Source organism: Petaurus breviceps, unplaced genomic scaffold (assembly GCF_028583685.1).
Source record: "Petaurus breviceps papuanus isolate PSGF00001 unplaced genomic scaffold, PetGlider_PUasm1.0 90823, whole genome shotgun sequence".
NCBI lineage: Eukaryota > Metazoa > Chordata > Mammalia > Diprotodontia > Petauridae > Petaurus > Petaurus breviceps.
This window is the reverse complement of record NW_027187352.1, coordinates 2,878,923-2,892,377: the sequence shown is the minus strand read 5'-3', so window position 1 is coordinate 2,892,377 and position 13,455 is coordinate 2,878,923. Positions and strand designations below refer to the sequence as shown.

At 46.4% G+C, this 13,455-nt stretch overlaps 1 protein-coding gene across 3 annotated transcripts; it reads left to right on the top strand.

Moving 5' to 3' along the window:
• Positions 1-1,563: 1,563 nt before the first annotated feature.
• Positions 1,564-13,016, top strand: UCP2 (uncoupling protein 2). 3 transcript variants are annotated; one of them, XM_069070836.1, is made up of 8 exons: positions 1,564-1,587; positions 3,370-3,526; positions 9,022-9,250; positions 10,304-10,517; positions 10,887-11,081; positions 11,179-11,280; positions 12,089-12,269; positions 12,654-13,016. In XM_069070836.1, the coding sequence occupies exons 3-8, from the start codon at positions 9,125-9,127 to the stop codon at positions 12,766-12,768; spliced, it is 933 nt and encodes a 310-aa protein (XP_068926937.1). In that variant the 5' UTR covers positions 1,564-1,587; positions 3,370-3,526; positions 9,022-9,124; the 3' UTR covers positions 12,769-13,016. The 3 variants fall into 3 exon arrangements, with proteins under 3 accessions (XP_068926937.1, XP_068926936.1, XP_068926938.1); XM_069070835.1 differs by lacking the exon at positions 1,564-1,587 and adding an exon at positions 1,904-2,050; XM_069070837.1 differs by lacking the exons at positions 1,564-1,587; positions 10,887-11,081 and adding an exon at positions 1,904-2,050.
• Positions 13,017-13,455: the final 439 nt, after the last annotated feature.

Here is a 13,455-nt window from a genome sequence, read left to right as displayed (position 1 = left end):
AAAATCCTGTGGTCTATTAAATTTAAAGCTATTGGTTTGTAAAAGAATAAGATGTAGGCTACCCATCTTGAGGCCTCTCACCCCTTCTATACATTCACCTGCTTTTTCCTTCTTTGTTTCAGTTTCTGAGGAAGAGACAGCAAGGCTAACCCCTTATACCTGAGATCCTCTTTCTTTTCCTGTCTTTCTAGACCTTGCTCCCTCCTCTCTGTTTTACCTTAAAAATTATGGGAAAACTGTACAACAACCTTCCTTTCTTTTGGCTAGACATAAAAGTGAGTAAAGACATGAAAGGAGTGAAAGAAATGGGAAAACAAAGATACATTATGTGCATGGAGAAGTGAAAGCAAAGAAACACATTGCAAAGACATAATGGAGAAAAGTACATGGAAAGAGAAGTGAAGACAAATGGATCAGACAGGAATAGGCAGAGGTAGACATGGGGAGGAGAGAAATGGAGACAAAAAAAAACAGGCAGAGAAATAGATGAAGGGAAACAAGAGTATTGTTGTTCAGTTTTGTCTGACTTCTCCGAAGATACTAGAGTAGTTTAGCATTTCCCTCTCCAATCCATTTTACAGATGAGAGAGCTGAGGCAGACAGGGTTACCTGACTTGCTCAGGGTCACACTGCCAGGAGGTCACATTTGAACACAGGATGTTGAATCTTCCGGACTCCGGGTCTGGGGCTCCATCCACCACTCACCACCTCGATGCCCCTAAACGGACAGATGAGGAGGGAGAAGACCAACCCGAAGGGCTTAAACACACCTGGTTTGCAGAGTTTGAGTCCAAGATCATATAGGTTTAGAGAAGGGGGGGGTCTTAGAAGCCATCTAGAGATCTCTATCATACATAGCTCTGCTTGTCTCATCCTTTCATTTGTCAGAGGGGGAAACTGAGTCCCAGAGAGGTTAGGGGGCTTGCCCACGGTCGCCAAGGCAGCATAAGGGCCCACAACATGCTGCCCACCTTGCCCCACTACACGCCGATCCCTTATGCTCCCGGGGCCTCGAGTCCTCCGGCCGGGAGGGGGATGTGGCCACGGCCATCTCCAAGCTCCCAACCTCCCCAGAAAACCTAAGATATCTGCCGGGTAAATGAGAGGGAAGCTTCGTGAGTCTCTCGTGGAAGCGCAGAGGAAGTGGCCACGCGACGTCCGCCCTAGGCCCCGAATGCCAGGCTAAGCCTTTCCGGCCTCAGGCCACCTCCCTCAGGCCAGGTGGGACGCGGGGGCGGAACAACAGGCTAGAGAAGTGCGTTGGCCTTTGGCGGTTAGAGAAACACCTGTCGTTACTTCCCGCGCGCGCCGCGCGCCGTAGAAATAAATCCTGGCCGAGCTCTTTCATTGGTTCTTCTCCCTCTCTTCCCCCTCCCCCCACCTGCCGGTGCCGCGATTCCAACCAATCACTAGTGAGCTGAGGCGAGCCGGCTCCACTTTCAGCGCGGGATTCGGATTTCCCCGGCTGGGAGATTTAGGGGAATCACGTGTTAGATTAGGGTGGTGGTGTTAGACTTGGGGTGGGAAGCTCATGATTGGAGTTCCCAAAATGGAGCCAGATTGCCCCGCCCTGCGGAAATGAAAAGGGTAAAGGGGGGGGGGGTATCTACTTCACAGAAAGGAAAAGGCTAGTCTTGGCGGGGAGGGGTGGGGATCCCCGTGGGTGAGAACTGGAGCGTGGGCCGAGGAGACCTTTCGAACAGAGATGGAAGTTTGTGCGGGTTCGCGGGACTCCCTCTCCCTGTTAAGCTGGCCTGAGGGGTCTAGTCCGACCTAGGCCCCTCCCCCGGCCCCTTGCCCCACTCCGCCCGCCTCGAGGCTGGGCCCCGCCCCATGGGAGTTGAGGCCCCGCCCCCTCCCTGCGCTCCTGTATAAAGCCTCTGGCGCTCGTCGTCTGCCCCTCAGTGCGCGCATTAACCTCCTTTGAGGCGCAGACTTTGTAGTGACCCAGCGGTGAGTCCGCTAGGCAGCTCCCCAACCCGCTGGACGCCGGACTCTGCTGCAGGCCTCCTGCCCCCGCCGCCTCCTCGTGTTTTCCTCTACGGTCCCGGTGAGAGTCCCGTTACGGAACGTAGATCCATGCTACTCTCTGCCCGCCCCCTCCTCCGTCCCTTCCCGTTCCCTCCCCGGTCAGAGTAGGGTCCGCTGGAGACAGGTGAGAAGGGTGCCGCTCGGACGCGCGAGTGAGTCCGGACCAAAGCTTCCGTCCCACTAGCCGTCCGTCCCCCGCTGAGCTATACCTCCTCCCCACCCAGGCCCATCTCCCTGGGTTTCTGACTCAGTTGGGTGTCTGAATGGATCTCGGAGAAGTCCCCCACCCCCAGCTTCCTGAGGCCAAGCCCGTGCTGCCCCATCCCCTCGCCTCCCCCTTTGGGTCTGCCCTGACTGGGGCCGGCTCCTTGGCCCCCGCTTCCCCGAGAACGACGTTCCGAGGGTGTCTCAACGATTCTCCACCCAGCCCAAAGCCGGCTTGTTCTCTGGTGGTCCCCCGAGAAGCAGCAGCTTCAGAGCTTTCCAGATGTTTGCCCTAAGTCGCTGGGTAGTCTGCCGGCCGCCCCTCGCTCGGACTTTTCTCTGGCAGGTGGTCTGCGGTGGTGGTGTAAGGAAGGGAACGAGGCCCCCGGGCCCTGCCTGGCTTGTACCGGCCCGCTTCTCTCTAAGCCAGCGGTTTTCACCTGAGGAAAAGACTTCAAGTGTCATTAATTAGCACCAGAATGCATGGAGGCCATCTGTTGTTGCTGATCCTTAGCCCCCTCCAGCTGCAACTGCAAGGCCCGGAGCCATGCAAAGTGTTACCAGGAAAGGGGGACCTCTGAGTTAACTCCCAGCTTCCCTCTTTTCTACTGACGCCATTTTTTGTTCTTCTGCCATGGTTTGGCACCTGCAAAGCATTGTGAGCTGTACCCCCCTGTCCCCATGAGGACGCGGGGCAAAAAAGGAGGTAAAAATCGTGTCCCAGGTTGTTCTGAAGCCCTGTGGGGAAGAGGGGCAAGAGGTGAATGAAATGTAGGCGGTGTTAGATTGGTCTTGTCTAAAACCTACAGGGTACAGGGTGGTGCCCAGTTGGCTTCTGGATAAGGCCTAGGATTGTGAGTGCTAGCAAAGGTGAAATGTTTCCCTCTTCTATTCAATGACCCACCTTCCCTACTCCTTCCCCTCCCCACAGAAAAGTATACCAGGAAATTCCCTAAAGAAAATTTTTACCCACCTGCCTGGCATTTGATATGATTGAACTTGGGCCACAGTTAATTGTAGTTTACTTTCATTAATTCATGTCAATAAGATACAAGGTTTGTAAAATATACACAGTATTTCTTTCTAAAAAGTTTCTAAAAACTCATACTTGGTTTTTTCTTCCCTTTACTGCAGGGCACATAGTATGATCATTAGGTGTTCAGTTTCCCAACAACTTTCTATGGAAAATCAAGGGAAGTGGGCCATGGTTGCCGTGAGCAACTTTGAAGAGCGGGACACCTTTAGAGAAGCTTGATCAAGGTGCCATCATCGTGAGACCCTCCAGATCAGGGTAAGGTAATCTGGGGTCTGATGGTGTTTCAAATTATTGGCAGTCTTAAGTGGAAGAAACCTTTGTGAAGCTGGATGAATATCAGGATCATTGCAAAATCTTGCCTCTAAGGTTTAACAAAATAAGTTGTTCAAGGACAGGATAGGGGAGAGGATAGCCAAACTACAGTTTCATACCTGTGCTAGCATACGTGGTCATACTCACCTCCTTGTTTTGGGCACTTCCACTCTCAAAAAGCCCTGTGTCATTCAGTGGTGTGTTTTTTTTCCTAAGGCTTGTAGTATCTTGAGTTAGTTTATCCTGAGGCAGGGGCCTTGCTCTCTTCTTTAGGAGCAACTTTATGCCAGTTTTTCACTTCACTGATATTTGTCTCTCCCTGCCACCACCAACCCCATATTGTGAGGGTTTGGTTCCTGCCAAAATTCATTTATAATTTATTTATAATTGTTGCCAAACCACCAGTCAAAAACAATCTAGGGAGGGGAATGGGTTCCTCATTAGCTTACTTGAATTTACAGAGCTGCTATCACTTGTTAGCTCTTGTGGGGATAGAAGTATAATAAATGCTTTCTTGGACATCGAAGGAAGTTTTTGTAGATGGGGAAATTGAAGCTGAAAAGTTGTCACTTCTTACCAAATCACATGGCTAGTGGGCTCTCAGCACCAGGATTAGTCTTGCCTACACTTTCCATTGTGAAGATCAGTACCTCTCAAAGAAGGAATGAAGAGGCAATGAGTAAATAAAGGAGTAAAGTACTTGTAAAACATTCTTTTACACCTTGTGAAAGACCAGGGTGGGCCGTCCTCCAAGGGCAGAGTTCAACTGTACAGGCAGTTCAGAGAAGGGAGAGATTATTGTGGCCTAGGGTCGGGATTGGTCTGGAGCCACCTTAAGGGTTTTATGTAATAGGTATGTGTGTTTCTTATCTCTCATCCTTTTGGATTGTGAGTTCAGGTAACCATAGAAAGGTAAACTTTCTATCTCTCCTACTACCTAATTTAACAAATGCTTTACATATAGTCAACTTTTAATAAAGTGTGTGTTGAATTTTAATAGTATAGTAGATCACTAGCTAGACTTAGTATTGAGATAAAACTGATTATGGGCCAATTCCAAATTCCATAACTTAAAAAAAAATTCTAACAGAGTGAGATTGGGAGTTGTGGTTGGATAGGTCATGGGAAGGGGGAAGCTTAGGTAGTTTTCTAATGAGAAGGTCAGGACTTAAGTTTATTTTCTACATCTAGCCCTCACTAATATAAGCTGAAGAGGAGCTAAAGGAAGAGGCCATGTATGACAGAACACTGGGGATCAGGGGCTTAGGGTTTGATATGGATTAATACATAAAAATTGTGCTTTAGTTGTTGGAAATATGGTCTTAGTGTTAATTAGTATAATTAGTTTGCTTAATGATTGAATTTTATGTCTCTATCCTCAGGCCCCACTCAATTCCCAGAGCTTGGATCCCTTTCCCCTGCCTCAACAACACCACTGTTATCTTGTGGGATCTTTATATGGCACAGCTAGTATGGATTTTTTTTTACTAATGAGGAAAACTAGACCTGGAGAGAGGAAGTGATTTGTAGAAGATAATAAATCTCACTTCTTTCCTCACCTTCTACCTCATACTGTGCTAGTGAGAATTGGTTATAGAAAATAGAAATCCTAATCCTATGTTTAAGCTCAGGATTTCCCCTCTACCTCTCCTGACAAGACTTCTTAATAAAAAAGACTGAGTAGAATGAGTGTGCTACCAGACTTTGTGACCAGGGGAAGGTCACTTAGTCCTTTGGGGCCTTATTTGCATTTTCTATATTAATTCAATAAATATTTTAGTAGCTAATAATACATTATGAAAATAAGAGTTACACTAGAAATCAACAAATCTTAACTATGCGAATTAAAGCTGGGGAGTTAGGAAGAAGGCAGCTTTATTAGCTGGAAAGGGTATTGTTCTAGGATATGGTCACCTAGGTTTTAGTACTGACTCTTCTACCAATCAGCTGTGTAACTAGTCAACTAGCTTTTCTTTTTCTTTTTTTTTTTTTTTAAAGCAATCAGGGTTAAGTAACTTGCTCAAGGTTACACGACCAGTTATTTCTGGGTGTGGTGCTAAGTATCTGAGCCCGGATTTGATCCCCAGGTCATCCTGACACTGGAGCTGGTGCTCTTACTCGCTGTGCTACCTGGCCGCCCCTCAACTAGCTTTTCTTAAGCACTGGGGAAACAGATAAAAACACAGCCTCTGCCCTCAAGGACTTCATAGTCTAACAGTATGCAGACAACTTTGTACTAGGACTAAAAGAATCTTTTCCCAGTGTTCCTTTAATCTTAGTAATTTCTCTCTGAGATTGCCAAGAAAAGCATTTTCTATTTGCTCCTTGAGGCAGCAGGAAGTCATTGGAGTTTGAGTAGGAGGGAGATAATGATTTGACCTGCAAAGAGGTCATTGTCACTGAATGGCAAAGTATGTGGAGGGGAGTAGGAAATAAGGCTTGAGGACTGAAAAGGTGGGAAGGTTACAAAGGGCTTTAAAAGCCAAACAGGATTTTATATTTTGATTCTGAAGTTTATTCAATAAATATTGGGGGGGAGGTTGTTGATGTCGACCTGTTTGCTTAGGAAGATCAATTTTGATAGCTGAGTGGTTGGATAGATTGGAGTAGGAGAAATTTGAGACAGGGAGATCTATCAGTCCACTGTTGCAGTCCTCAGTAGCAGTGAAGTAATAGGGGATTGGACCAGGGTGGTGGCAGTATCAGGAGAGAATGACAGAAGTGAAGGTTGACTGGATGGGGGGAGGGAGCAGGGGGAGGTGGAGGCACTTGGCAGCAATGAGTGGAAGAAGACCACCCAAGTTGGGAACTTACACATTAAAAAGAGAGTGGTTAGGAAAGGAGGGGAGCAGTTTTTTTTGTGGGGAAAATAATGAATTTAGTTGAGTCTAAGATATTTACATGCTATCTAGTTTGAGATCTCTTAGTAAATAGTTGGAGGTATGAGACTGGAGGTCAGGAATGGATAAGGCTGGACAAGGATATTTGACAATCATCTGCATAGAGATGAGAATTAAAACCACAGCAGCTGATGCAATCACCAAGTGAAATAGTACAGGGGAAGTCAAGACTAGGGCCTAGAACAGACAACAAAGCAGGCAAAGAACCTTAGGCAAATCGTGTTTATTAGACTAGATAAAGGTACTTGGACAAGATGGGCTTTAAACAATACAAGCCCTAGTGACATTTTCTTTCCTAAGCACCTTTCTAGCTCTAAAGTTTTTTCATTCTTAGTTTCTTATAGCAATGGAGAACAACTGCCTTCCCTTATCTCCAAAAGACCAAACTATGTAGCTTCAGAAGGTGATATGGAAGAGACAAAATTGATTTTGTAGCACAGATAGGAGTCAGCTTGTAACTTGTTAATTGACCTTTTCTCCCTCAGCTTCCTTGGCCACCTATAAAATTCGAGTTGGAGTTAAAAAAAAAAAAGTTTATCCCCTCCCACTCTCTGGGGATGGGGAGATATGGAAAATATCTAATACCAGGCTAGTACTGAGAGAAGTGCTAGAAAGGAACTGGCATGAGTCCAGCTCCCCCACCCTGAGCAGAGGAGACTGGGCAAGTTGTTTTTCTAGGACTGTTTGTACATGACTGAGCCTGACCACATCCTAGTAACAGGGCCAGCTTTTTCTTCCTTCCCCACCCAGCAACAATAGCCACCAATCTCCTCTTGAGCTCTCTTCTGTGGTTTTCTGACTACCTTTTGTTATCAGGGCAGAAAAAGGCAGGCTTTGGGAGTTGGAATGGGGGCTATTAATTCTGTACTGTTGTCTGTGTGGGCTGAAGAGAATGTGGAAGAGGGAATCTTATCTTCCTCCAGTTTGTTCTAGAGGGTCTGAATACAGTAGAATAAGCATTACTAAGCGCCTCTTTTGCTAGATGCTAAGAGACAAAAAAGTACACATAAAGATACTCTTTGCCCACATACAGAACATAGGACAAAATACCAACATGGAATGATGCACAATACACAAATCACATTAGAGAAGAATAGCATTACCAACTGAGGTGGAGGAGAGCACAGGTCATGGAAGGATTCCCAGAAGTATTTGAGTTGGTATTTAAAAGATAGTAAGCATGAGTGTAGGGGGAAGGGAAGAACCATAGCAGGTATATCCAGGTATATTTGGGGTCAAAGGTAGCCCAGTTTGGTTGGATCATGGAGAAGAGTTCTGTGAAAAGACAGAAGTGGGTGGCACAGCAGGTGGCAGAGGTCTTGAAATACCAGGAATGGCAGTTGGAACTTTGTAGACAAGAGAGAGCCTGAAGGTTTTGGAGCCATTGGAATGTTGTGACTGGTCACTCTGGAAGTAATATGAAAGATGGATTTACATTTTAGGTTTCCTCAATGGAATGTACCTTTTTTTCTACTTGAAGTAGAAATGAGGGTTACGACATTAATAATTGATTTTCTAGGGTTTTACAAGTGCTTTCCTTTGAAACCTTGTTTAATAGTATGTTAGCTCCATTTTACAGTTGGGAAAACTTAGATTCAGATAAATAAATGATTCAGGGTTGCCCAGCTAAAACTCATACATAGTTCTATTATGTTTAGTACTTTTTACTTTATGCCACATCACATTGGGAAAAGACAGTGAAGCATTTGACTGTTACTGTGTTTTGCCATCTCTTCCTGAATATATTAAACCCTGTATTTGAGAGGGTATGAAAGACACTCATTTTAGAATCAAAGCAACCTGAGTCTGAATCTCAGTGCCATTTAATCTGTGTGATCTTAGGCAAGTCACTTGCTACCCTTTCTGCCTCACAAGATTATTGAGGAGAATCTTCTATAAACTGTAAAGTGAAATTAATTTAGACGGAACCTCACTGGTCATACCTTGGCTCAAGTCACACACTGTACTAGTTAACAAGACCTAACCTAGAACTTCTGACTCCCAAATTTCCAGTTCCATGCTAGTGCCAGAGGTTAAGTTTATTTGGGGGCGCCCTTTTTACTCCAGGTAGTATTGTGGGTGAATGAATAGGGAGCTGTCAAAATGCTGACTAGAAAGGGTGAAAATAGATAACAAATCCGTTTAGAACCTCTAAACAGATTTCCTGCATATGTTGGACTTGGGACCTACAGAGGTCCTCAGCCCACCTCACTTTTTCCAAGCCCTCTAGGAAGAACTCAGCATTCACTGTATGTCCAGTTGGATGTCTTGAAAGTGCCTACTTGCAAGGAGTTGCTAGAGCAATAAAGGGAGTAGCAGTATATTTTAGACTATATTAGCAAACACAGCCTGGCCTTAAATAAGTTGGTGTCTTAGACACTTGCATTAGCAAAGGGGTAGCTAGGGACTTGTGTGATCTGTGAAGATGGGAGATGAATGGATTGAGGGACTGGCAAAGTGAGCAAGCATAGCCTTAGGCCCTTGTCATAAGACCTTGATGATGATGACTTTTTTTTGACTCTTTATCCATTTACCCAGACTCCGGCAGAGTTCCTCTATCTCGTCTTGCTCAAATCAGTGGAGGCTATCTTTCCATTTTTCCCCTGCCTCCTGGGAAGTAGCAGAAGGCTAGCATCGAATCATGGTTGGATTTAAGCCTACAGATGTGCCCCCAACAGCCACCATAAAGTTCCTTGGGGCTGGCACTGCTGCCTGCATCGCTGACCTCATCACCTTCCCCCTGGACACAGCCAAAGTCCGACTGCAGGTCAGAAGCCCTTGGAAGTACAGATCTCCGTACAGCTGCCTTATTTGAACTATGGGCCTAGAGCTTGTATTTTTTTTTCTTTTCTTAAAAACACCAGGGCCGTGATTCTCTAGGGAGGTCATGTCCGTAGTTTTCCTTGAGGCCTTAATGTTCTGTATGCTTTGCTTTGTATTCTGCTTCCCCACTGCTGCATAGCCTCAGTCTGAGATTTGCTATCTTCACTGATATTGTGATTCGATACTCTAACTTAAGTGGTAAGTCAGTGATCAGGTTGTTAAGTGGAATGTAGCTTTATGTTTTTATGTTACAGAAAATTTTGTGAAACTTTACATTTTTATAGCATTATGTGAATGTGAGGGAGTTTTTGATCCCTACATCCTTGTGCGCTCTAGAGTAAGCTCTTCTTTCAAGTCCTACTTTAGAGATGGAGATGCTATAGCTCAAGACACCGGGAGTTAGTCATTGCTCTAGAGCTAAACTTTGAATCTTTTCCTAGTCCCGTGTTCTTTCTAATAAGACTTGTCTTATCCCCCAAAATAGTTACCTTCTTCTGACATTTTATGTCCTAGGGGAAGACCACATGATAAGTAGTAACCTTTTATGGGACCTTCTGGTACTATAACAGCCTCTGCATGCTTTCCTTAACCCTATTCTCCCTATGCATGCTTCAGTCAGGACTCTGGGCTGCAGATATTTTTAATGATTTGGGATCTCATCTTTTATTTGTGTACCCATCTGTAAAATGGGAGCTGTAGTTTCTTGGTCTCACCTTCCAGCCTGGTTTTGACAGGGGAAGGGAAGAGAATCAGGCATTGGAAGTATTGAGTGCCTTGAGACTTAGATATCTGATTTTGCCCTAGTGGCAGAAGGTATGTGGTATGATAGATCTGGGTCCAGTTTGCACCAGCTTATTACACTGGCCAGGTCATTTCCCCCATGGACTTGAGCTACCCTAGCTATAAGTTGATAGGTTTGAACTAAGCCCCCAAAGTCCCTTCCATCTCCATTTGACCTTCAGCTGCCTCCAGCTTGCTTCTTCCCTCTTGCATACAGATTCAAGGAGAGAGCCAGGGGGCTGTCCGAGCTTCTTCTACCACTGCCCAGTATCGGGGTGTCATGGGTACCATTCTGACCATGGTCAAGACTGAGGGCCCTGGCAGCCTGTACAATGGGCTGGTGGCTGGGTTGCAACGCCAGATGAGTTTTGCCTCTGTTCGAATTGGCCTCTATGACTCTGTCAAGCAGTTCTACACCAAGGGATCTGAGCGTGAGTATCCCTGAATTAGGGCACTGAGGGGGAAGGAGCTGAAGTCTGGCTGCAGAGGGTAGTTGAAGTAAGCTTTGAAGGTCAGGTTAGGTGTGAAAGGGCTAAGTAGTAATTCTCATTTTTTTAGGCTAAGTAGTAATTCTCATTTCCAAACTACTTTAAACCTTCTAAACTTTCTCAGCACACCTGTGAGGTGCCCTTCACTAGGGGATTAGGGGTTCCAGGTCTTCTGGGTCTCCAGGAAGGATTTGGGTTAATTTAGGCAATCTGAATGTCAAATGGAGGGGGGAGGTAAGGGGGACTGTGATCTCAGAATCTGAGTGACCTCAAGCAATCTCTACTTTTACCTTCCTCTCATTTGCCCAATAGATGCAGGCATTGGGAGCCGCCTCCTGGCAGGCTGCACCACAGGGGCTCTGGCAGTGGGCGTAGCCCAACCCACAGATGTGGTAAAGGTACGTTTCCAGGCCCAGGCTCGTGCAGGTGGCAGCCGGAGATACCAGGGTACAGTGGATGCCTATAAGACTATCGCCAGAGAAGAGGGCCTTCGAGGCTTATGGAAAGGTAGGCATAGCAGCCAGACTCTTCTCCCTCCTAACCTCCCACTCTCCCCCTCTCCCTTCTTCCCTGGGCCAATGCGGTTCCTCTTCCTCTTGTCCAGGAACTTCACCTAATGTTGCCCGCAATGCTATTGTCAACTGTGCTGAGCTGGTGACCTATGATCTCATCAAAGATGCCCTTCTGAAGGCCCACCTTATGACTGGTAAGTGATAAGTTTCGGGGGGGGGGGGGGATATCCTCTTTGCAGCTCTAGGATGGGGGCCTACCCTCACCACAGCATCACCCATCAAGCCCTCCCTGGGCTTTTAAGGAGATTGGGACTCTAGCCTTGGTTCTGGAGCTAACTAGCCTTCCATGAGGTACCTCCCTTCTGAGCTTCCTAGTAAAATGGAGGTAATGTGTGGCCTGATACCTACCTATCCATTGTAGATACACTTAGATATAGATGACTGTCTGTCTCTGGAATAAGTACCCAGTGTGTTCAGGGCCTTGGGGAAGTGCCAGGTTTAAGGGTTTCTGCCTTTGGCAGATAAGGGAGGATACTCAACCCTTTTAAACATTACATAGCTCTTTGGACAGAACCACCCTGAAGGGTAACTGACCTTGTGGCATATTCAGTACAGGTGCTATTTTCATTTTTATAGATGATGATATTTAGAAATAATTCCCAGCTAAGACCAGATATTTATCTTCAGAGTGAGTTCCCATCTGTTGTATTATTAGACCTGTGGAGGAAAGCAAGGAATAGTCCCACCTGAGATGGGTAAACTGAGACCCATAAATGGGGAAGAAATGGCCTCCCCATGATCATGTAGCATAGTCTGAATTAAACTGTCAGGTTCTTGCCTCCCAGGCTGCTGTCCATCCATTAAACTATGAGGTAGGTAAGATACTTTGTCCCCCAGATGTCTTTGTGGTAGCTTGTTGAATGACCTTGAATATCCAGGACTGATAAATGTGGAAGTGATATTGGGACCAAGCAGCTCTTACAGCAGTCTCCTCTTCTCCAGATGACCTTCCATGCCACTTCACATCAGCCTTTGGGGCTGGCTTCTGCACCACCATCATTGCTTCCCCTGTGGACGTGGTCAAGACGAGATACATGAACTCTGCCGCGGGCCAGTATGCCAGTGCTGGCCACTGCGCTCTCACCATGCTTCGGAAGGAGGGACCCCAAGCCTTCTACAAGGGGTTAGTGACTCCTCCTGCCTCAAAATCTCTTGACCTCTTAGATTAGTTTAAAAGAGTGTATCCAGTGGATACCCTACCCTACCTCACAGAAAAAAGATGAAGACCTAGATAGCCCTTGTAACCCAGCACCATTCCTACTACCACTGTGGGATTGAATGGAGGGAAAGAAAATTGTTCTCTCAGCCTTTTCTTCTTCAGATTGACTAATCCCAGATTTTCAGCAGCTTTTAGGAGCTTCTAGAATCTTAGCTAACTCTGGGTGAGGAGGACTGCCAGCCTGAGGGCGTGGGAACAGGTCACTTAGACTCTCCTCATTTCCCCCTTTAGACCCCAGGAATTGTGGGGTTCTTGGTCAATCTTAATGGGCTTGTGTTTTCTCCCCAGGTTCATGCCTTCCTTCCTCCGCTTGGGCTCCTGGAATGTAGTGATGTTTGTCACCTATGAGCAACTGAAACGGGCCCTGATGGCCGCTCGCACTTCCCGGGAAGCTCCCTTCTGAGCCCTCTCCTGCTAGCTTTATGCCTTATTCCCCCCCACACACACACACTGAGTCCTACCCCATCCTGCCTCCTCCCCTCCCGTTTTATTTTCCCCTTATTCCTCTCCTCCCCTGCCTTAGCATTGAAGGAACTCCCCCCCCCTTAGAGTTAGCCCCATTTAAACCTCCATCCAGCCTACTTCTGCCATTGTTGTCTCACTAAGTTCTTAAGCTCCTTACTTCTAATAAAGCCAGACCAGAACTCCCAATGTGCAAGCTGTCTTGACTTCAGAAAAGGCAAGTTTAGCTAGCTATCCATGCCATATATACCAACCCCTGATTAGACCATATACTAATTTGGGATTAACAAGCATTTATTAAGCACCATGTTTGGGGGCTCTAAAGACAAACTAAATGATCCTTGTCCTCCAGAAGAAGTACACAAATCATTAGACTAAGGGTAGAAAAGTATTTGGGTCTGCTTTTTTTCTTAGTCTAGGAAAATGAAGAATGGGGAGAGCTGTTAGCTTGTCAGGACTAAGACTAGACCCAAGAAATGCCAGGGCCCACCACGAATGAGACTTGCTCTTTACCATTTCTCCCGTGCCAGGGCAGTTCCTTGGCTATCTATTGCCATCCTCCTTCCCTCTGCCCTGAAGAAACAGGCTAGCCACCTGGAGACAGGAGGGTTTAGCCAACAACTGAGCT

Coding starts and splice junctions, on each gene's coding strand:
- UCP2 (XM_069070836.1), top strand. CDS start 9,125: ATGGTTGGATTTAAGCCTACAGATGTGCCCCCAACAGCCACCATAAAG. Junction 10,518..10,886: donor CTACACCAAGGGATCTGAGC/GTGAGTATCCCT, acceptor TTTGCCCAATAG/ATGCAGGCATTGGGAGCCGC. Junction 11,281..12,088: donor GAAGGCCCACCTTATGACTG/GTAAGTGATAAG, acceptor CCTCTTCTCCAG/ATGACCTTCCATGCCACTTC.